At 43.3% G+C, this 23,341-nt stretch overlaps 1 protein-coding gene across 1 annotated transcript in view; it reads right to left on the reverse strand.

Moving 5' to 3' along the window:
* Positions 1-23,341, reverse strand: part of RNF212B (ring finger protein 212B) — a gene marked incomplete at both ends in the record, with an annotated part of 247,258 nt that overhangs the window by 181,191 nt on the left and 42,726 nt on the right. Inside the window, 3 exons of the mRNA XM_082243294.1 lie at positions 9,084-9,144; positions 9,700-9,815; positions 13,156-13,230. Coding sequence (XP_082099420.1) covers positions 9,084-9,144; positions 9,700-9,815; positions 13,156-13,230 — 252 coding nt within the window. The remainder of the gene's footprint in view (positions 1-9,083; positions 9,145-9,699; positions 9,816-13,155; positions 13,231-23,341) is intronic.

Here is a 23,341-nt window from a genome sequence, read left to right on the forward strand (position 1 = left end):
TCAGGCTTCAAACATAAAGATATAAAACTGTAATTTTTTGTGAAGAATCAACAACAAGTGGGACACAATCATGAAGTGGAACGAAATTTATCGGATATTTCAAACTTTTTTAACAAATAAAAAACTGGAAAATTGGGCGTGCAAAATTATTCAGCCCCCTTAAGTTAATACTTTGTAGCGCCACCTTTTGCTGTGATTACAGCTGTAAGTCACTTGGGGTATGTCTCTATCAGTTTTGCACATTGAGAGACTGAAATTTTTGCCCATTCCTCCTTGCAAAACAGCTCGAGCTCAGTGAGGTTGAATGGAGAGCTTTTGTGAACAGCAGTTTTCAGGTCTGGGCTTTGACTTGGCCATTCTAACACCTGGATATGTTTATTTGTGAACCATTCCATTGTAGATTTTGCTTTATGTTTTGGATCATTGTCTTGTTGGAAAACAAACCTCCATCCCAGTCTCAGGTCTTTTGCAGACCATCAGGTTTTCTTCCAGAATGGTCCTGTATTTGGCTCCATCCATCTTCCCATCAATTTTAACCATCTTCCCTGTCCCTGCTGAAGAAAAGCAGGCCCAAACCATGATGCTGCCACCAAGTTTGACAGTGGGGATGGTGTGTTCAGGGTGATGAGCTTTTACTCCAAACATAACGTTTTGCATTGTTGACAAAAAGTTTGATTTTGGTTTCATCTGACCAGAGCACCTTCTTCCACATGTTTGGTGTGTCTCCCAGGTGGCTTGTGGCAAACGTCATTAGACACTTTTTATGGATATCTTTAAGAAATGGCTTTCTTCTTGCCACTCTTCCATAAAGGCCAGATTTGTGCAGTATACGACTGATTGTTGTCCTATGGACAGGGTCTCCCACCTCAGCTGTAGATCTCTGCAGTTCATTCAGAGTGATCATGGGCCTCTTGGCTGCATCCCTGATCAGTCTTCTCCTTGTATGAGCTGAAAGTTTAGAGGGACGGCCAGGTCTTCGTAGATTTGCAGTGGTCTGATACTCCTTCCATTTCAATATTATCGCTTGCACAGTGCTCCTTGGGATGTTTAAAGCTTGGGAAATCTTTTTGTATCCAAATCCGGCTTTAAACTTCTCCACAACAGTATCTCGGACCTGCCTGGTGTGTTCCTTGTTCTTCATGATGCTCTCTGGGCTTTAAACGGACCTCTGAGACTATCACAGTGCAGGTGCATTTATACGGAGATTTGATAACACACAGGTGGATTCTATTTATCATCATTAGTCATTTAGGTCAACATTGGATCATTCAGAGATCCTCACTGAACTTCTGGAGAGTGTTTGCTGCACTGAAAGTAAAGGGGCTGAATAATTTTGCACGCCCAATTTTTCAGTTTTTTATTTGTTACCAAAGTTTGAAATATCCAATAAATTTCGTTCCACTTCATGACTGTGTCCCACTTGTTGATTCTTCACAAAAAATTACAGTTTTATATCTTTATGTTTGAAGCCTGAAATGTGGCAAAAGGTCGCAAAGTTCAAGGGGGGCGAATACTTTCGCAAGGCACTGTCGATTAGGGGGCCGGACGCATGGATGAGGGGGCGGCGCCCCTGCGCCCCCAATACACCAGCTGCCACTGTACATCACTAACCTAATCTTAAAATACCAACCAAATCATCCTATTCGCTTCTCCCAAGACCTCCTGCTCTCTAGTTCCCTTGTCACCCCATCCCAAGCTTGCCTCCAGGACTTCTCCAGAGCCTCTCCCATCCTTTGGAACTCTATACACAAATCTGTCAGACTATCTCCTACTCTTCCCACTTTCAGGCGATCCCTGAAAACTCATTTCTTCAGAGAAGCCTATCTGGCCCCCACCTAACAACTGCGCGTTTATTTTTTCTAGCAGCCCATCCCCCACAGGTATTACCTCTTGTATCTCTTCACTCTCCCTCCTAGATTGTAAGCTTGAACGATCAGGGCCCTCTGATTTCTACTTTATTAAACTGTATTGTAATTACATTGTCTGCCCTTATGTTGTAAAACGCTGCGTAAACTGTCTGCGCTATATAAATGCTGTATTATAATAATAATAATAATAATAATAATAATAATAATAATAATAATAATCTAGCACTAACTGATACTGACTGGGAGGGACTCTAACTGAATAACTGACACTGACGTCCTTAGTGACACTAATACAGTGATCAGTAATAATACTGCACGCTACTAATTAGGGATAGACCGATATGGTTTTTTTCAGGGCCGATACCGATATTTTGGTCACAACGTATCAGTATCGGCCAATATGGGCCGATATTTTGTACATTTTAAGTTTTGAAAAATAAAGGCAATGTTTTACACACATCTGTTGCTGAACATGTTAATTTTTGTTAAATGCATAATGGCTGGCTTGCTGGCACCCTGTAGTGGGTGGCTGGCAGGCACCCTCTGGTGGGTGGCTGATTGTCTGGCAACCTGTGGTGGGATGCTGGCTTGCTGGCACCCTGTGGTGGATGGCTGGCTGGCTGGCACCCTGTGGTGGATGGTTGGCTGTCTGGCACCCTGCTGTGGGTTGCTGGCTGGCTGGCACCCTGGGGTGGCTGTCTGGCTGGCTGGCACCCTGTGGTGGGTGGCTGGCTGGCTTGCACCCTGTGGTAGGTGGGTGGCTGGCTGGCACAAGGGTTGTGGGTGGCTGGCTGGTACAGGGCCTGTGGGCGGCTGGCTGGTACAGTGCCTGTGGCTGGCTGGTACAGGGCTTGTGGGTGGCTGTGTGTCTGGCACCCTGTCTGTGGGTGGCTGGCTGTCTGGCACCCTGCGGTGGGTGACTGGCTGGCACCCTGTGGTGGGTGGGTGGCTGGTAAAGGGGCTGTGGGTGGCTGGCTGGTACAGTGCCTGTGGCTGGCAGGTACAGGACCTGTGGGTGGCTGGTTGGCTCGCTGGTACAGGACCTGTGGCTAGCTGGCTGATACAGGGCCTGTGGATGTGGGTGGCTGCCTGGCACCAGGCTGCTGTGGGTGGGTGTATGGCTGTGATACACTCCGGCGAGACTAGTTCCGACTCCAGATGAGGCTGTCCAAGGCGAGGGAGGCAGCCTAAGGAGGCAGAATGACGTCACAAAAATATCAGCCATTTTTGGGGCGGATACCGATATATCGGGGAAAATGCATATCGGCCCCCGATATATCGGCCTTGCCTATAATCGGTCTATCCCTACTACTAATGCCACTGGCTGGGAAGAAGTTAACATCAAGAGGCAATCAAGGGGTTAGCTGTAACAAGTGTAATGTGTGCTGCTTTTGCTAATGGCTCTTTCTGCTTTTTCTCCCTGAAATCAGAGTTCATTCAGGAAAAATCAGGGAGAATAGACAGATTGCTAACTCAGTGCTCTGATTGGCCACAGCCGATCAGAAGGTTTCAGCCATATATCATTGCTGTGTTGTGTCCAATCACCAAATGGGTCAGCACGGGGCGCTGGATGCCTGCCTGTGCCCCCCCTCGCAGTACATCTACTGTGAGAGGGTTGGCAAGTGGTTAAAATAAACTATCAAAATCCAAGGATTGAACCTATACAACCCCTTTTCCAGAATATCTAATATTAGAACAAAGTTTCCACTTAACCACTTCCATACCGAGTCATGTAAAATGACGTCGGCAAAGTGGTTGTCTAGATCCGGGCCGCCGTCATATGACGTCGGCCCGTTCTAGCTGCTACTGCGCGCCCCCGGCGGCGCGCAGCGGCGCGATCAGGGATGAGGCTCGTCCCTCGGACATAGCCCATCACTGATCAAGGTAAACAGCCAATAGAAATTGGCTGTTTACCACGTGATCGGCTGTGTCAATCACAGCCGATCACATGAGCGGCTCCAGCACGAGCCGCTCGTTCTCTCTGCAATGCGCGCCCCCGGGGGCGCGCAGAGCAGCGATCGGGGACGAGGCTCGTCCCTCGGACAGAGTCGATCCCCGATCTAGGTAAAGAGCCAATGAAATTGGCTCTTTACCACGTGACCGGCTGTGTCCAATCACAGCCGGTCACAAATGTCAACATAGAACACGGTAACTAGCTGTCACCGTGTTCTCCTCCTCACACACTGATCCTGTGTGAGGAGGAGATTGTGGTAACAGCTAGTTACCAACTACAGTGCACCCTAAACACACTGATTGCCCCCCCCCCAATAAAGAGCACCTGTCACTAGCCCATCAAAGTACCCGAGTACCTGTCATCAGGTACTCAGATGACAGGTACTCGGGTACTCTGATGGGCTGGTGACAGGTATTCGGGTACTCTGATGACAGGTACTCAGGTACTCTGATGACGGATACTCTGATGACAGGTACTCGGGTACTCTGATGACAGGTACTCGGGTACTCTGACGGGTACTCGGGTACTCTGATGACAGGTACTCGGGTACTCTGATGACGGGTACTCGGGTACTCTGATGACGGGTACTCGGGTACTCTGATGACGGGTACTCGGGTACTCTGATGACAGGTACTCGGGTACTCTGATGACAGGTACTCGAGTACTCTGATGACGGGTACTCGGGTACTCTGATGACGGGTACTCGGGTACTCTGACAGGTACTCGGGTACTCTGATGACAGATACTCGGGTACTCTGATGACAGGTACTCGGGTACTCTGATGACAGGTACTCGGGTACTTTGAGTACCTGTCAACGGAGTACCCGTCATCAGAGTACCTGTCACCTACCCATCAGAGTACCCGAGTACCTTCCACCTGCTCATCAGAGTACCTGACGCCTGAAGTACCCAAGTACTTGCCGCCTGCTCATCAGTACCCATCACTACTCATCAGTACTCATCAGTACCTATCACGTATCAGTACTGATCATCAGTACCCATCAGTACAGTATCACCTATCACCTATCAGTCAGTGAGTACTACTCATCAGTACCTATCACCTGCCTGTCACCTGCCCATCAGAGTACCCGAGTACCTGTCACCTGCCTATCGGAGTACCCGAGTACCTGCCACCTGCTCATCAGTACCAGAGTACCTGTCACCTGCCCAACAAAGTACCCGAGTACCTGTCACCCTTCATACAGCCACCATGTCCAAGTCCAAAAAGGTTTATATACGTCGTCCGTTTAAACCTAAATACCGGTGTTATGGCAGCAGATAGCTGCCATAACCCTGGTATTTTTTTAAACAGTGGACGGTTGGCTTTCCGATAAGGGTGGTCCCAGCGGCGGATTCGACGTGGGATCACCCTTCCGGGATGGCGGAAGAGGCGCCCCCCCCCCCTCCCGACGCGTTCCGGTCCTTTTCCCCGCTTACCGGACCCGCCGGCAGCGGGGAAAACGATCCGGTCCCGAATCCTCACAGACAGGATGTCGAGTGAGGGCAAGCTTGCCCTCACTTGACTCTATGGTCTTGGAGGACCGGAGCTACGGAAAATGTTGTTGCCTAGCAACCGGTTTAAAGGTCCTTTCTTTTTTTTTTTTTCATTTTATATTATAATTATTTATTTATTTTTTTTTCTATCTTTTAGTGTACTTTTAGGACTTTTTGACCCCAGATCTCACAAAAAAGAGGTCCTGTCGTGCCTATTTCTATTACGAGGAATATTTACATTTCTTTTAATAGAAATAAAAATGATCAATTTTTTTTTTTTTTTAAACGGTGTAAAAATAAAAAATAATAAATAAAATAAATAGTAAAAAAAAAATAAATAAATAAATTAAAGCGCCCTGTCCCCGTTAGCTCGCGCGCAGAAGCGAATGCATACAGAAACCCCGCCCACATATGTAAACGGTGTTCAAACCACACATGTGAGGTATCGCCGCGATCGTTAGAGCAAGGGGAATAATTTGAGCCCTAGACCTCCTCTGTAACTCAAAGATGGCAACCTGTAGAAATTTTTAAATTGTCGCCTATGGGGATTTTTAAGTACCAAAGTTTGTCACCATTCCGTGAGCGTGCGCAATTTTGAAACATGACATGTTGGGTATATATTTACTCGGCGTAACATTATCTTTCACATTATGGGAAAAAATTGGGCTAACTTTACTGGTTTCTTATTTTTTAATTAAAAAAAGTGAATTTTTTCCAAAAAAATTGCGTTTGGAAGACCGCTACGCAAATACGGTGTGATAAAAAATATTGCAATAATCTCCATTTTATTCTCTAGGGTCTCTGCTAAAAAAAAATATATAATGTTTGGGGGTTCTAAGCAGTTTTCTATCAAAACAACTGATTTTAGCTTGTAAACACCAAATGTCAAAAATAGGCCTAGGCAAGTGGCTAGGATGCATGATGATGCTCCTTGGATGTTAGGCCCCTCTATATGGCTAGGCTGTGAAAAAGTCTCACACATGTGGTATTGCCATACTCAGGAGGAGTGGCAGAATGTATTTTGGGGTGTCATTTTTGCTGTGTACATGTTATGTGTTAGGAATATCCTATAAATTGACAACTTTGTGTAAAAAAAAAAAGTTTTCATTTTTTTCCCACATTTTCCAAAAACCTGTGGAAAAAAATGATATGTTCAAACAACCCATAATGCCTCATAGAATATACGTTGGAGTGTTTGCTTTCCAAAATGGGGTCATTTTGTGGACTTTTCCATTGTATTGGTGCTCTAGGGCCTTGAAAAGTGTGATAGGTAGTAAGAAAGTTTTATGTGTATTTATGCTCCTAGAACGCCTGAATGTGCTTCTTGGACGTGGAGTCTCTTTTTGTGGCCAGGCTGTGTAAAAGTCTCACACATGTGGTATCGCCATACTCGGAAGGAGTAGCAGAATGTATTTTTGGGTGTCATTTTTGCTGTGTACATGCTATGTGTTAGAAATAGCTTATAAATTGACAACTTTGTGGGAAAAAAAAGAAAAAAAAATTTTTTTCTTCATTTTCCCAAGAATTGTGGGAAAAAATTACAACTTCAAAAAACTCACCATGCCTCTTACTAAATACCTTGGACTGTCTACTTTACAAAAAGGGGTCATTTGGTCGGTATTTGTACTGTCCTGACATTTCAGGGCCTCAAGAAAGGAGATAGGCAGTCAGTACATCTGGTGTGATCAATTTTCAGTAATTGGTACCATAGCTTCTAGACTCAATAACTTTCACACAGACTAAATAATATACACTAATTTGGGTTAATTTTACCAGAGACATGTAGCAGTATACATTTTGGCCCAAATGTATGAAGAAAAATTAATTTTTTGCAAAATTTCATAATTGAAACTAAAAAAAAGTGTTTTTTTTTCAAAATTTTTGCTCTTTTTTTGCATATATCACAAAAAAAAAAACCCCCAGTTGTGATCAAATACCACCAAAAGAAAGCTCTATTTGTGTGAAAAAAATGATAAAAATTTTGTTTGGTTATAGTGTAGCATGACTGAGCAATTGTCATTCAAAGTGTGAGAGTGCTGAAAGCTAAAAATTGGTCTGGGCAGGAAGGGTGTCTAACTGCTCTGTATGGAAGCGGTTAAATAGGACTCTCCATCCATCAAATATCTTGGGATTCATTTGACACCAGCAATAGATAAAACCACTCTACTCCTAATAAATTTCAGACAAGATAAATAGAACACCAAAGCCTTCTTCTAGTTCGGGAGAAAAGGAATCCTATAAAAGGTTTTCACGTGTCCACTCTCTCTTCTACAGATAATACTTATTCCAATACCAAATGTTTTATTAAATCAGTTAATTATGCATTCAAACAACTTCTATGGGCGAATAAACGAAAAATAATTAAAAGTAATATTCTAAACTTCTACTTTAACAGAGGCTGCCCTAAGAAGTTCAACAAAGTCTCGGCATGGTGGTTTAAGGATGACTCTATGGGCATGATACCTCATCTCTAACTAAATATATGGTTAGGTACTGAAACAATAATAGGACTTCTTCCTCTGCCTTCGCCCACTACTTGCTCCTAATGGGGGGAAGTAGTATTCCAAGGAGTTTGGAGGCAGTGGATGTCCTGATTATCTGTTATACCATAAAGCAGTCACATCTCTCAATTTCTTAACCAGTGCATACATACCCCAGCAAAGAGATGTATTCAACTGGAGCCACTAGCTCTAATGTCTAATTCAGGAATATCCCACTCCAATTCCTCCCCTGAATAGAGCAGGATCCACTTTCACAGGTCAGAAATCATCCACTGTTCGGTAACAACTTCAGGAGTGTTCAGGAATAGTTTAGGTCGATTGGAATAAAGAAACCCTCAAGGGAAGATCATTTATAATGATGGCAATAGTAGGGGACCCCAGATTCTAACTAGAACTTGAAGTCAAAACATCATTAGAATCTTTCTCAGTATTAATCAATTTTGGTTAAATATTTCCTATTACTAACATGATATAAATTCATCTATAAACCTAATATGTGAAAGACTTCCTATTAAGTTAGTAAGGCAACCGAAACAGGCCACTTATCAACTGTCCATAGGGGCTGACCATCCCCTTATGGGCCCAACCATTCGAATATTTAATCCAGTGAACTGGTATTTGGAAAAATTCTTGGTTCATAACCTATATCCTGTTAACCAATTCCTGTACGCCTCTGTAACTATCAAAATGGGAAAGAGGCCTTATAGCAACATTTTTTGCCTGCACATTCTCTATTTTGTACACAATGGGTCTATCTTAAAGAAGATTCATAAATTAGTTTTCACAATTTTATCTAGATAGTACATATCTGGATGTGATTGCTCATTCGTGACCCATGTATTGCTAGGTTTCCCATTGTCTTAAGTTGGCCATTCTACAATTTCCTTGTACAATTTCTGTACAATCTCCTTTAGATTTACCTTCAACTATATAGTTCAATAGTTCAAGGCCCTGCCTAATTGGATACAAATTGAAAGGGTTGCTTAGGTTTGACCTCATTTTATATAGTTTGGGTAAATCTAAAGGAAAATTTGTACAATAGCCAGCTTAAGTTTTGAATAGAGAACATACAAAACAGCATAAACTATAGAGCAGAGTTATGAAAATGATGAGGGATTTTCTAAGATGCTACCTGGGCAGGGCATGCTATTTGCTATAACCAGTATATGCCCTACAGTTCTCTCCTATATAGAATATCAAATAGTCAGAAATAAATGGAAAAAGAAAGACAGAAAAAGACACACAATAAAGTCACTGAATTCTTACCTTCATGTGAGTAACCAAAGATTTAAGCTCCACATTTTCTCTCTTTATTGCTTTCAGTTCACTATGAAAAGAAACATTTACCAGTCATAAAATTAACTATCAACATACTCAAATATTTTTCAGAAATATGCAACAGAATGATGATATGACATAAACTTTATGTCGGGACAAAAAAAAACCCCCACAAACAATACATGCACATTTTCCTGTGTTTAATCCCTTAAAAAAACACAGGTACTGAAAAATACCCATTAATCTTGCTACAAAACTATTCTCCACCCCTGATGCATAGATTTATTCTAGCCCAGAAAAACAGTGCAGCTACCTTGACTCCAAAGAGTCTGCCACACTGTGTGTATAGGGAAAGGGTTCTTGGAATATGTAGCTCTGGGGGCATAATTACATCAATAGGCACAGAGTTCCCAGCTGCTGCACACCTGTGATGATGTCACAGATAGTAGTAATAAAAGCAGTTTCTCAAGATAAGAACAAATTAAAAGGAAAAATGCTGGGACGTGCGCTAGCGGGGCAGAGGGGGTCTAAGGCAAATTTGAGTAATGTCTCGACATATCTTTAAAATATAGCAAAAACAAAGAAAAAAAAATCAATAAAATACTTTTCCAAGGTGTTGATCTTCAAAAGAGCTTCTTGAAAAGCAGTTTGGTTCTTAGTTATATATTGCTTGTAGAAAGCTACATGCAGTTCATGCTGTTGTTTCTGGAAACACCATGCCTATGTAAATGATCAGAGAAATAAACATCTTCATGTAAACAAAGCTATCCAAGGCAAAGTTCGATACCACAAAATGCCTAATATATATTGCATAGACTGTGAACTCTAAACTTCAAAAGAAATTACAATATTAGCAGACATTTTTGGAGGACATTTTTCTGTAAAAAATAAATCTTTTTTTATCTCCCATCATGTATCAAATCCCCAGTACTTTCAGAATTTACTAGCACTCTCAATAAAAAACCTGTGATGCAGGAACAAGTGAAGGCTTAAGTTTAGTATTTAAATCTCAGGGTCATCCTAAAGGTTAGGTTGAGGCTAGAAATCAGGGCACGTGGGGTAACGCTGCTTCACTAGTTAATTTAAGAAGTAAATGCTCGGTGTTAAGCACCACCGGCACTAGGTTCTCAGTATTAAAGCAATACTGCTAAGACCTTAGCAAACTGTGCCCATTCTTGAACAGTGAAAATTCCAAAATATCCAGGGCTACCTGAACCAAATGTATCCCACACAGCATATGAATAAGGTATGAATGCCAGGCACATCAACATTATGTGTCGCAAGATAGAAATTTGGTTTAAAAAGCCCTTTTTTTACATATACTAAATCTCTGCAGAAAGATCCCTTCCTTCTTAATAATGATATAGACCTCCCTTCCCGAAGGGATCGGAATCCCAAGCCTTAGGTAAACCTAACAGAGTATTCCCTACCTACAGACTAATGCACAAGGTGTGGTATAAGGTCAAACAGCTGCAGGGCATTATGGGGTAAACTGACTTCAGTATTTTATGAAATAATCATTCCTATCTCTATTTGGATAAGCTTCAATATGTCCCAAAATGGCAGGCTTATGGTATTACACGTTAGGCACGTTTTCTCTGGAAATAAATTGTTGCCCTTCTCTGTTTTGCAAACCAAATTTGGTCTCCCAATACACTTTTACTATCTGCAACTACATCATGTCGAGGCAGAACAACATTTCCCAGATGATTTTTGTTTTTCTCCTACTCCACTGTTCTAAATAATGCAACAGGTTACTTTCACTAAGGGGTCTATCTCTAACTGTTAAGCCTGGTACACACAGGCCCAAACATGGTCGGTATTGGCCAGTTCAACAGAAACCGGCTGACATTTGGTCAGTTCAAAAGAAACTAGCCGACATTCGGCCCATGTGTACAGCAGCCTGTCTGACAGAAGCCTGACAAATGTCCGGCTGCTGTTGAAATGGAATGCCAGAAAAACATCCGCCAATTGTCATCCAATCAGCGCTCTTAGGCAATGGCTGTGTGTGCTGACCAGTGTGTTTTGGCAGTCCCCCTATCAGATCACAATAACCCAGTAGGGAGATCACTGTACTAACATCAAATAGTTAGTACAGTGAGCTCCTTCTGAGCTCATTTTTTATTTTTTGTTCAGCCCTCTGGGTCAAACAAAAACTGATAGTGTGCACCAGGATTTACTCTCAGCTTCTTGGGACCTATGTGGATAATTATCCATGTTAAGCAAGAGTGCAATGGGTGCCAGATGTAAGGGAACTGACGGGAGAACAGTGGGAGGAAACTACAGAGGCACTCCAGTTCCTTAAATGTGTTGCAACGACTTTCTTAGTTATACATACTACTTAGCATTCATTACACCCCTATCAAACTGTATAACATGGGCTTAGTGACAGACCCTATATGCCCTAAATGTAGCAGAGTTCATAGGGACTTGATCCATATGTTGGGGCATTGTCCCAAGCTGCACAGATAATGGGATGCTGTTGTTCATAATCTTAATCAGGCATTTCAGATAAACCTTATTTAGACTCCTTGTATACTTGGTATCCTGGACCCAGTGAAACCCCTGATGCCCTAGTTAAAGAGGCTGTCTCTAGAGCCCTACTCTAGGCCCGGAAAGTGGTTTTATTACATTGGAAAAGTTCACCCCCCCCCCCATCCCCACAGGACTGGATCACCCATATAGGCACTACTGTTATAAAAAAAAGTAATTTACCAGAGGCTGTCCTGCCAAATTGACGGAGTATGGGATGGTTAGTCGGCTTTGGCCTAGCCCTGGTAGAGCTAGTTATGCATCGTCTGTTGGGCTAGGACCGAGTCTTCTAGGTCAGCTGACTAGTCTTCACTGTATTTCATGGATAATTTTTTTTTTCTCTCTTGTTTGTGGATTTCTTATAACAGATTGCTTACTTGTGTACCCTGGCAGCATTATAATAGAAATATGAAGAGAAAGTGGCCGCACACCAAAATAATGACTTGATAGTAGCAAAGATTTATTTGTACAAATCTGGATACAAGGTACAATAGAATGGAAATGGTAGACGCGTTTCACATGTTTCACTTGTGTGAGACGCGTCTACCATTTCCTTTCTGTTGTACCTTGCATCCAGATTTGTACAAATAAATCTTTGCTACTATCAAGTCATTGTTTTGGTGTGCGGCCTCTTTTTCTTCATGTTCCTGTTATCCGGTGTTATCCGGTGGCGATCCGAGGTCCAGCACCCACGGCTGATTGTGGATATAGATTCACCTGAGCAGTGTACATCTTCTTTTCAGCATTATAATAGTACATTACAGCTGTATAATTTGTCAGATTGCATGTCTGAGTGGAAGACTTTTTGCTGTATTTTGCTATTGTGACACTAATGTTCTGGAATTTGACTAAGTTTGTGCAATATACTTTATTTCTGATATTAACAAACATGATATAGACCTCTGTTTACTCCTCCACTGTCTTTGACAGCACTGTGTCCACTGTGTTCAGAGGTATGAGTGACTTTTTGAATGGAAATAGTCAAAAATAGTTAGGAAATACACAGAGGGGTGACTCGCAGGCCCAAGACACTAGTCTGTGGATCAGATCACAGGTGACAGAAATGGTAAGGGACTCAGAAATAAGGTCAATACACCTAATCTAGAAATATAACAAAATATGTGCACAGTTGTAGCAGAAGTTTGGACACTATTTTTTATTTGTATAAACTAATGTTTATGGTATCATGCAGGTACCAAGTTCCTATGGAGGATTTAGGGTCCTAAGCCCAGGTATTGGGCCTTTGTTTCTCTCTAAATGAAAATTAAACCCTGTCCCTCTTGGGACTACACCCCACCTTTTGCACTTAGTTGGTAAATTCCAGAACCTCAGTAGTCAATGCATGTTTTTGGCATCTGACAGCTAATTGACAAATAGTGGAGCTTAGCACTGAAAGGGGATTGGCTTCATTTTGACTTGTGTGGAACTTCAGCCCTTTTCTACAGTCTCAGCCTCCTAGCCAAGGAATTGATATGAAGACAAAAGGTACATTTCGGTAGATATGATAGGTGCAATTTAATACACCCACCTGTGTAATATTGTTAAAGTATTTCAGTGCTGTTTCTTTAGGGTTTCTAAAATATATCTTCTCCTGGGGCTTGAGCTACAAATATAAAAAATGTAAAAGAAATCATAAATATGAAACTATTAATATGTAATATTACCTATTGTAGCAATGCTACACAACTGAATATAGGGAATAAGCTACTGCAAGTTATAAGAATTTTGACTAAGAGACCATATTCAGGGTCTCTCAGGGGATACTTAAAGGAAATCTACGGTCACAGCATTAACTTGTTGCAGCTTCTCCTCAGCTGTTTACTTTCAATTTCTGAGGACTATTGACCCCATGGTTCCTTGCTGCCCGCAAGCTGTGATTCCTGTACTGACTCCTGAAACTCCTCCTCTGAGTATCTCTGTAGTTCAGAAGTCAGGCTCTGTGAAACCTGTGACAAAACAGGCTGAATGGGTATGTGTCACAGATATCAAGGAAAAAAATTTGTGGGGATTTTCACAAAGTAAGTTTAGAAACTTCAATATCAATCAGGTTAATAGGAGTAGGCTAGCAATAATTTAAATACAACGTAGAGATGAATATATGATTTTTACATTTTGACCATGTGGCTGACTTCTTAAGCATATGCACAAAACTAATTTTGGAAAGACTATAATTCTAAATGATACCCCAACACACTCGTATATACAGTATCTCACAAAAGTGGGTACACCCCCCACATTTTCGTAAATATTTTATTATATCTCTTCATGTGACAACACTGAAGAAATCACACTTTGCTACAATGTAAAGTAGTGAGTGTACAGCTTGTATAACAGTGTAAATTTGCTGTCCCCTCAAAATCACTTAACACACAGCCATTCATGTCTAAACCACTCGCAACAAAAGTGAGTACACCCCTAGCAAAAAATGTCCAAATTGGGCCCAAAGTGTCAATATTTTTTGTGGCCACCATTATTTTCCAGCACTGCCTTTAACCCTCTTGGGCATGGAGTTCAGAGCTTTATAGGTTGCCACTGGAGTCCTCTTCCTCTATGATCACATCACGGAGCTGGTGGATGTCCTTGCGCTCCTCCACTTTCCGTTTGGGGATGCCCCACAGATGCTCAATAGGGTTTAGGTCTGGAGACCTGCTTGGCCAGTCCATCACCTTTACCCCCAGCTTCTTTAGCAAGGCAGTGGTCGTCTTGGAGGTGTGTTTGGGGTCAGGATCATGCTGGAATACTGCCCTGCGGCCCAGTCTCGGAAGGGAGGGGATCATGCCCTGCTTCAGTATGTCACAGTACATGTTGGTATTCATGGTCCCTCAATGAACTGTAGCTCCCCAGTGCAAGCAGCACTCATGCAGCCCCAGGTCATGACACTCTCTCACCACCATGCTTGACTGTAGGCAAGACACACTTGTCTTTGTACTCCTTGCCTGGTTGCCACCACATACGCTTGACACCATCTGAACCAAATACGTTTATATTGGTCTCATCAGACCACAGGACATGTTTCCAGTAATCCATATCCTTAGTCTGCTTGTCTTCAGCAAACTGTTTGCAGACTTTCTTGTGCATCATCTTTAGAAGAGGCTTCCTTCTGGGACAACAGCCATGGAGACCAATTTGATGCAGTGTGCAGCGTATGGTCTAATCACTGACAGGCTGAACCCCCACCCCTTCAACCTTTGCTGCAATGCTGGCAGCACTCATACGTCTATTTTCCAAGGACAACCTCTGAATGTGAGAGATAAGCACGTGTGCTCAACTTCTTTGGTCGACCATGGCAAGGCCTCTTCTGAGTGTAACCTGTCCTGTTAAACCACTTCATGGTCTTGGCCACCTTGCTGCAGCTCCGTTTCAGGGTCTTGGCAATCTTCTTATAGCCTAGGCCATCTTTATGTAGAGCAACAATTCTTTTTTATTAGATCCTCAGAGAGTTCTTTGCCATGAGGTGCCATGTTGAACTTCCAGTGACCAGTATTAGAGAGTGAGAGCGATAACACCAAAATGAACACACCTGCTCCCCATTCACACCTGAGACCTTGTAACACTAACGAGTCACATGACCCCGGGGAGGGAAAATGGCTAATTGGGCCCAATTTTGACACTTTCACATAGGGGTGTACTAACTTTTGTTGCCAGCGGTTTAGACATTAATGACCTGTGTGTTGAGTTATTTTGAGGGGACAGCAAATTTACACTGTTATACAAGCTGTACACTCACTACTTTACATTGTAGTAATGTGAAAGTGTAATTTCTTCAGTGTTGTTACATGAAAAGGTATATTAAGCAATTTACAAAAATGTGAGGGGTGTACTCACTTTTATGAGATACTGTAAAGTATGAAGAGATAGATGTGAATGCAATGAGCATGCCCCATTGCCCAAAATAAGTGCAGGTGTGTTTTTTATGTATTGAGGCTCATTTATAAAACATTTCCATTTTGCTCATTAAGGGTAAAGTTACAGCATGTGCAGATAACAAACATCTAGGAAAAAGTGAGTCCAGACTGCTCATCTGTTCATTTGTAGGTTTATAAACAACTCATTTTGATGACTGACAGTTTATACCTCATGAGCCTATTAATAAACCTATGATTACGCAGATGTCCAGTGTGGACCTGTTTTCTAGTGTCTACAGATAGCTGCATTCAAAAGTTTAAAGTGGAACTCCAGGATCTTGCTACCTTTTGTAATTGCAGGTCGCGCTCCCCAAGTTCTGATAAACCGCGAACACAATTTTTATATGAAAGTGCTTTACTTTTCTTGTAATCCATGATTTTCAGCCCCAGTGAAATAAACCTATCCTCTGGAAAAGAGTGCTCCTTTCTGATGCTGGGAGGAGAACTCCCTATCTTGCAGACGTCACATTATTGCAGGGAAAGAGGACTATATTTCCCATTATGAAAAAGGGAAATGCAGAAGGTGAGAGGCAGCGTGTGCGGCGAACCTGAGGAGGAGTGTGGAGGGCAGACTTGACACTGAGGGCTGCACCCACATAGCCAGCTACACACTACCTTGATAATCACAGTGGGCAGACTCAGATTCCCGAGTCCGCCCACTACGTGGGCAGGGATGTATTTATGTCACCGCTCACTGTAAAGAACTACATTGAGGCAAAGACAAGCACAGTGGCCAGGGAGATACACAGAATAGCAACCAACTGTCTTACAACACGGATATCACAGGGAATGAAGCCCTGATTCAAAAAATGCAAGGTGTTGCTTGTTTCTTTCCCTACTGTGTCATAGGTGCATTAAGTAATGAAAGCACCAATACTGCCAGCTGATAAATTTTCTGCTCGGAGTTCAGCTTTAACTTAACCACTTGCCGACCGCTACATTTACTGTGGCAGTCAGCCCCGTGCAGGCAAAGTGACGTAGTATTACGTCGCTCGCTCCCGCCGGTTTGGGGCGCACTCCCGCGTGCCCCCGCCGACGACCTGATTGGGTTCAGAACCGATCAGTCATCAGGTCCAGGCCAATGATTTTTGGCCTGGACCTGTTGATCGGTCCTGCCCAATCAGATTCCATGCTGAGCCTGTGTAATGTAAACACAGGCTCAGAAAAGACCCGCTCTCTCCTCCCATGATACTTTTTGGATTCATCGAGAGGAGAGAGCACATCTAACTGTGAGTACTTCACCAAGCACACATACACACACTTAGATAGGCGCATTTAACCCCCGATCGCCCCCCCCCCCAGTTAACCCCTACACCCCCTGTCACAACACACACTGTATACTGTATATAGCATTTTCCTATATACCCGTATAAGTGTGATTTGTGACCAGGTGTAGTGCTTGCAGCCCTCCCTTTTACACTTAAAATACCCGCCAGCCCCCCAATAAAGATTTAACCCCCTGATCCCCCCTGATCACCCCCAGTTAACCCCTTCCCCCCTGTCACATTGCACACTAATACAAACTTAATATACTGTTTTTCTGTATTTTGTATTAGTGCGATTGTGACTTGAGTTAGCGCTAGCGACTTCATTTCTGTCCCAAGTAGGTTTAGGGTCCCTGTCACCCCCCCAATAAAGATTAAACCCCCTGATCACCCCTACACCCCCTGTCACAACACACACTGTATACAGTATATAGCATTTTCTATATACCCGTATAAGTGTGACTTGTGACCAGGTTTAGCGCTTGTGGTCGTTCCTTTTATCCTTAGGATACCCGCCACCCCCTACCAATAAAGATTTAACCCTCTGATCCCCCCTGATCACATCCAGTTAACCCCTTCCCCCCTGTCACATTGCACACTAATAAACATGTAATATACTGTTTTACTGTATTTTGTATTAGTGTGATTGTGACTTGAGCTAGCAAGTTAGTTTCTGTCCCAAGGAGGTTTAGGGTCCCCACCAACCCCCCCAATAAAGATTTAACCCCCTGATCCCCCCCTGATCACCCCAAGTTAACCCTTCATTGCCCTGTCACAGTGTCACTTTTATAGTGTACAGTTTTTTTTCTGATCACTATTATAAGTGACACAGGTAACATTAGCTGGTGTTAGCGTCAGTCTAAAATAGCGCAGATCCCCGGCGCATAGTTAGAAATAACCCCTTGATTACCACACACACACACATACACTTCCATTACTAGTATAGTGTTTGAACAGATCAATATCTGATCTGATCAGAACTATACTACCGTCCCCAAAGTTTAGGGTTCCCAAAACGCGGTGTTTGCACGATCAGCACTGATTCCTGCCAGCACCTGCGTTTAACCCCTCCACCCAGCCCACCCCACCCAGGTAAGTGTAGTAATCAATAGATTACTGTCACTTACAAAAAAACACAACACACAAAACCGCTGTGTTAGCAGAGTCAGGCCTGATCCCTGCTAGCATTAGCATTTTTTTTTGTAGCGGTTGAAATAGTCCTTGACAACCAGGTGCTTTTATTACCTGTTAGTCACACTACTGTACCGGTAAATTTAGTTAACTAAAATGACCAAACGTTGGTACAGTAGTGCAGAGGCTTACAGTATACTGACCATGTCAGATGAGAGCGATGGGGAAGCCTCACTGGCAGAATCAGGGTCAGTATACGAACCTGATGACAGCAGCGGCTCCCTGACAGATAGCTCAGACGACAGATGGGTCCCTGTTAGACCCAGGCGTACCCGACCCCATTCTGGAGTTGTTGAGATGCAGGAATCGCAGGGTGCTCATATGGAGCAGAGTGTCGGTACTAGTGCCGCTCATCCTTCTGGTGGCCTGGCAAGCGCCAGCGGCCTAGTACACCCTGGACCTAGTACAACCAGCACTGCAGTAACACTTGGTGACGTGGCGAGTCCCATAAGTGCAGTGGAAGCTGGTGCGGTGGCTAGCACGAGTAGTGGCCCGCAGCCACCACTTATTCTAAAACAGGCCCGTAGAGCTGATAGTGCCCTCCCTGATGCGCTGGCATATCCCAGTTGGCAACCCACTGATTCTACAGCGCCAGTACTTCCCCTATTCACTGCCCAACCTGGAATCCACATGGAGACAGCTGGTTTTACGCCCCTGAATTTTTTTGAGCTGTTCTTCATGGAAGATCTTTACGGATCTATTGTGGATCAATCAAATTTATATGCACAACAATTTATCGCCGCCAACCCTAATTCGCCCCTTGCCAGACCATTCGGCTGAACACCTATAACGGTTCCCGAGTTTAAAATCTTTCTGGGCCTTTCCCTCCACATGGGCATAACCAAACAGAGTGAATTGCGGCTATATTGGTCCACTAGCCCACTTCACCATATGCGCATGTACTCTGCCTCCATGTCCAGGGCGAGATACGAGCAAATTCTGCGATTTATGCATTTCAACGACAATGAAATCTGTCGTCCTCGGGGAGACCCTGAATATGATCGGCTCAATAAAATTTGGCCCCTCATAGACCACTTCAATCAGCGGTTTGCAGCCTTGTTTATGCCCGAACAAGTTGTCTGCGTTGACGAGTCCCTGATTAAGTTTACTGGCCGCCTTGCTATGAAACAGTACCTCCCCAGCAAGCGTGCCAGATACGGGGTCAAGCTGTACAAGCTCTGTGACAGGGCCACAGGCTATACATTTAGTTTCCGGGTCTATGTGGGAAAGCCCCCCAAATGCCCAGACTACATAGAGAGCAGCGGCAAGATAGTTTGGGACTTGGTGTCACCCTTATCCGGAAAGGGGTACCATTTGTACGTGGACAACTTCTACACAAGCGTGCCACTATTTAGTCACCTTCTTGAATTACAAATTGGCGCATGTGGCACTGTGCGACCTAATCGCCCGGGGTTCCCCCAACGGCTTGTAAATTCCCGTCTTAGTCGGGGGGAGAGAGCCTGCTTGAAAAGGGACAAATTGCTTACAGTGAAGTGGAGGAATACACGGGATGTTTTCTTTCTGTCCTCCCTTCACGCAGACACGACGATCGAAATTTCTACGGCAACTGGCGTTATGGAGAAACCCCTCTGTGTCCACGACTACAACCTTAATATGGGAGGGGTGGACCTTAACGACCAGCTTTTGTCGCCGTATTTAGTTGCCCATAAAGCCAGACGCTGGTACAAAAAAGTGTCTGTTTATTTATTCCAATTGGCTATGCTGAACGCCTTTGTTCTATACAGGGTGTCAGGACGAAGTGGATCCTTCCGAGAATTTCAGAAAGCGATCATCAGTGCCTACCTGTACCCAGGAGGTATGCCTGCCCAACTTCCCCTTCCAGATGCAGTGAGCCTGCTGCATGAGAGACATTTTCCACATGTCCTCCCGCGTACCCCTACCCAAAGACACCCCCAAAGAAGATGTTGTGTCTGTAGCAGGCGTGGATGTAGGCGTGACACCCGCTATTATTGTCCCAGATGTCCTGACCAACCTGGTCTCTGCATCGGGGAATGTTTCGAGCGCTACCATACACTAGTAGAGTATTAGTGTAGGGTACAGCATGACATAGTGTAGGGCACACAAACACAGGGTCTCGAAAGATGTTCAATGGCTATTGACAGTTTGAGAGACCCAAGCTGGAAAATCGCAGTTCACAGAAAAAAAAGTGTTACAAAAAAAAATAAAAAATCCAAAAACAGTTGTCATGTCAGTCATTTTGTATGTTCTTCTACTCTTCCTACTGTACTTTTACTGTACTTTGTTTGTTTTTCATTCTTTTGTTAACCTGTTTCTCTTGCAGGTACCCGTCGGCTGCCACACTGATTTTATATATTCTGACACAAACAGCGTTTGCGCTCAGCATATATGGATACCTCTGATGGCAGCAGCTGTGGTAGGCTGATTTCACCACTGCAGTTAAAATACCTTTAGGTATTCGTGGAATATTGTCATGTATACCCACCATTAAAATCAGTGGGTGGCTGTTTGGGAGGTTAATGGTGTGTAATACTACACAATATTCCTGTGGTGATTTCTGTTTGGTTCTCCTTTTTTTCGTTCAGCCCACAGGCTGCATGAAAAAGAAAAAACCTACACTATATGCCAAACAAGGACCAGCAATGTACTGGTACGTTGCTGGACTTTTGAGTGGTTATTCCAGGATAATGCCTGCAGATTTAGGCATCACCTTGGTATAGTTTTTTACAGCCAGCGGTTGGCTTACATGTAAAAGCAATCCTAGCGGATAATTGGCCGCTAGACTGCTTTTACACGCAGTGGGAATGGACTCCGCCGCCTTCCATGGTTTTTCTCGGGCTCTCCTGTCCCGCCGGTTAACCCGAGAGTGCAGCCGGTGGTTCAATTATCTAACCTTAGAGCGGATTGGAGATGAGAATGGCCTAAGATACCGGAAGCTATGAGCACTTCATGACTTTTGTTTCGTCAGAAATAAACAGCGCCATTGGGAAATTGGGAAAGTATTTTATCACACCAATTTTGGTGTGGTCAGATGCGTTAAGGTCAGAGGAGAGATCTAGTCTAAAAGACCCCAATTTTTTTTTAAAAAAGTACCTGTCACTACAGATTGCTATCATAGGGGATATTTAAATTCATTGTGATAACAATAAAAAAAAAAAAATGAAAGGAAAGGTGTCAAAATAACATAAAAAAAGCAAAATAAATAAATAAATAAAATCAAGCCCCCCCTGTCCCCCCGTGCTTGCGCGCAAAGGTGCACGCAAGCGTTGGTCTAGTGTCATATGTAAACCACAATTGCAGCATGCATGTGAGGTATCGCCGCGAACGCCAGGTCGACTGCAGTAATTCTTGCAGTAGATCTCCTCTGTAAGTCTAAAGTGGTAACCTTTAAAGACTTTTAAAGGCTTTTAAAAATGTACGTAGTTTGTTGCCACTTCACAGGCGTGCGCAGTTTTTAAAGCATGTCATGTTTGCTATCTATGTACTCGGCATAAGATCATCTTTTAAATTTTACCTAACAATTTGGAATTATATAGTGTATTTTTGCAATAAATTAAAAAAAATTTATTTTTTCGCAGAAATTGCATTTAGAAAATCTGTGCGCAAATACCGTGTGACAAAAAAATTTGCAACATCCACCATTTTGTTTTATAGGGCCTCTGCTTTAAAGAAATATATAATGTTTGGGGGTTCAAAGTAATTTTCTAGTAAAAAAAATATATTTTCATATAAACAAAAAGTCACAGAAAAGGCTTGGTTTTCAAGTGGTTAGAAGAGTGGGTGATGTGTGGCTAAGATTGAGCATAAAATGCTGGGACAGTTCAAACACCCCCCAAATGACCCCTTTTTGAAAAGTAGACACCCAAAGCTATTTGCTGAGAGGCATATTGAGTCCATGGAGTATTTTATATTTTGCCCTAAGTTTCGGGAAGATGATAATTTGTTTGTTTTTTTTACAGAAAGTTGTCACTAAATGATATATTGCTCACGCATGCCATGAGTATGTGTGAAATGACACCCCAAATACATTCTGTTGCTTCTCCTGAGTATAGGGATACCACATGTGTGAGACTTTTTGGGAGCCTAGCTGTGTACGGGACCCCGAAAACCAATCCCCATCTTCAAGTTTTCTAATGGTGTAAATTGCTTATTTTACCTCTGCACTACCTGTCACAGTTCCAGAGGCCCTGAAATTGCAAGATAGCACAAAACCCCCCCAAATTACCCCATTTTGCAAAGTAGACACTCTAAGCCAGTGGTGGGGAACCTTTTTTCTGCCAAGGGCCATTTGGGTATTTATAAAATCATTCGGGGGCCGTACAAAATTATCAACTTAAAAATGTGCCTCTTATATTTGGTCAAACATTTAACTCACCCCTAATGTGATGGGTGCAACTGCTTCTCTTTGGTGAGGTGTGTGATGTAGCTGGTATTGATGATGTTGCTACTCGCAACTGGTTTTCCAGGTTTGCGTCGGTTAGTCTGGAGCACAGTCGACTCTTTGTGGTGGTAAGTTTTGAAAAGAACTGCTGGCGGGTACAGCTGGCGGGTACAGCTGGCTGGTACTGCTGTGGGTACTGCTGGCTCAGGCTGGTACTGCTGGCTGATACTGCTGTGGGTACTGCTGGCTCAGGCTGGTACTGCTGTGGGTACTGCTGGCTGGTACTGCTGGCTCAGGCTGGTACTGTGCTGTAGGTACTGCTGGCTGGTACTGCTGGCTCTGGCTGGTACTGCTGGCTCTGGCTGATACTGCTGCTGGCAGAAAATGCTGGCTAGCAGCGGCTCTGTGCTGGAGGAAGAGGCTATGTTTCCTGTATTGGTCACAGGCAGAGTGCATTTGATTTCACTCCGCCTTTGACTCACTCAGACTGTCAGAATGGAGCCGGAACTATACAGGAACCGGCTCCGTTCTGACAGATCAGCTGAGAGACACAGACTCAGCTGCACAGGGGGCCGGACCAAATGACTTCGAGGACCGCATACGGCCCCCGAGACATAGGTTCCCCACCCCTGCTCTAAGCTATTTGCTGAGAGGCATGGTGAGTCCATGGAATATTTTATATTTTGCCACAAGTTTCGGGAAAATTATTATTTCTTTTTTTCTTTGTTTTTTTACACAAAGTTGTCACTAAATGATATATTGCTCACACATGCCATGGGTATATGTGAAATGACCCCCCAAAATGACCCCATTTTGCAAAGTAGACACTCCAAGCTATTAGCTGAGAGGCATGATAAGTCCATGGAATAGTTTATATTTTGCCACAAGTTTCGGGAAAATTATTATTATATATTTTTTTTTTTTTTACACAAAGTTGTCAGTAAATGATATAATGCTCACACATGCCATGGGTATATGTGAAATGACACCCCA

The sequence above is a fragment of the Pelophylax lessonae genome (assembly GCF_965119305.1).
Source record: "Pelophylax lessonae genome assembly, chromosome: 1".
Taxonomy (NCBI): Eukaryota; Metazoa; Chordata; class Amphibia; order Anura; family Ranidae; genus Pelophylax; species Pelophylax lessonae.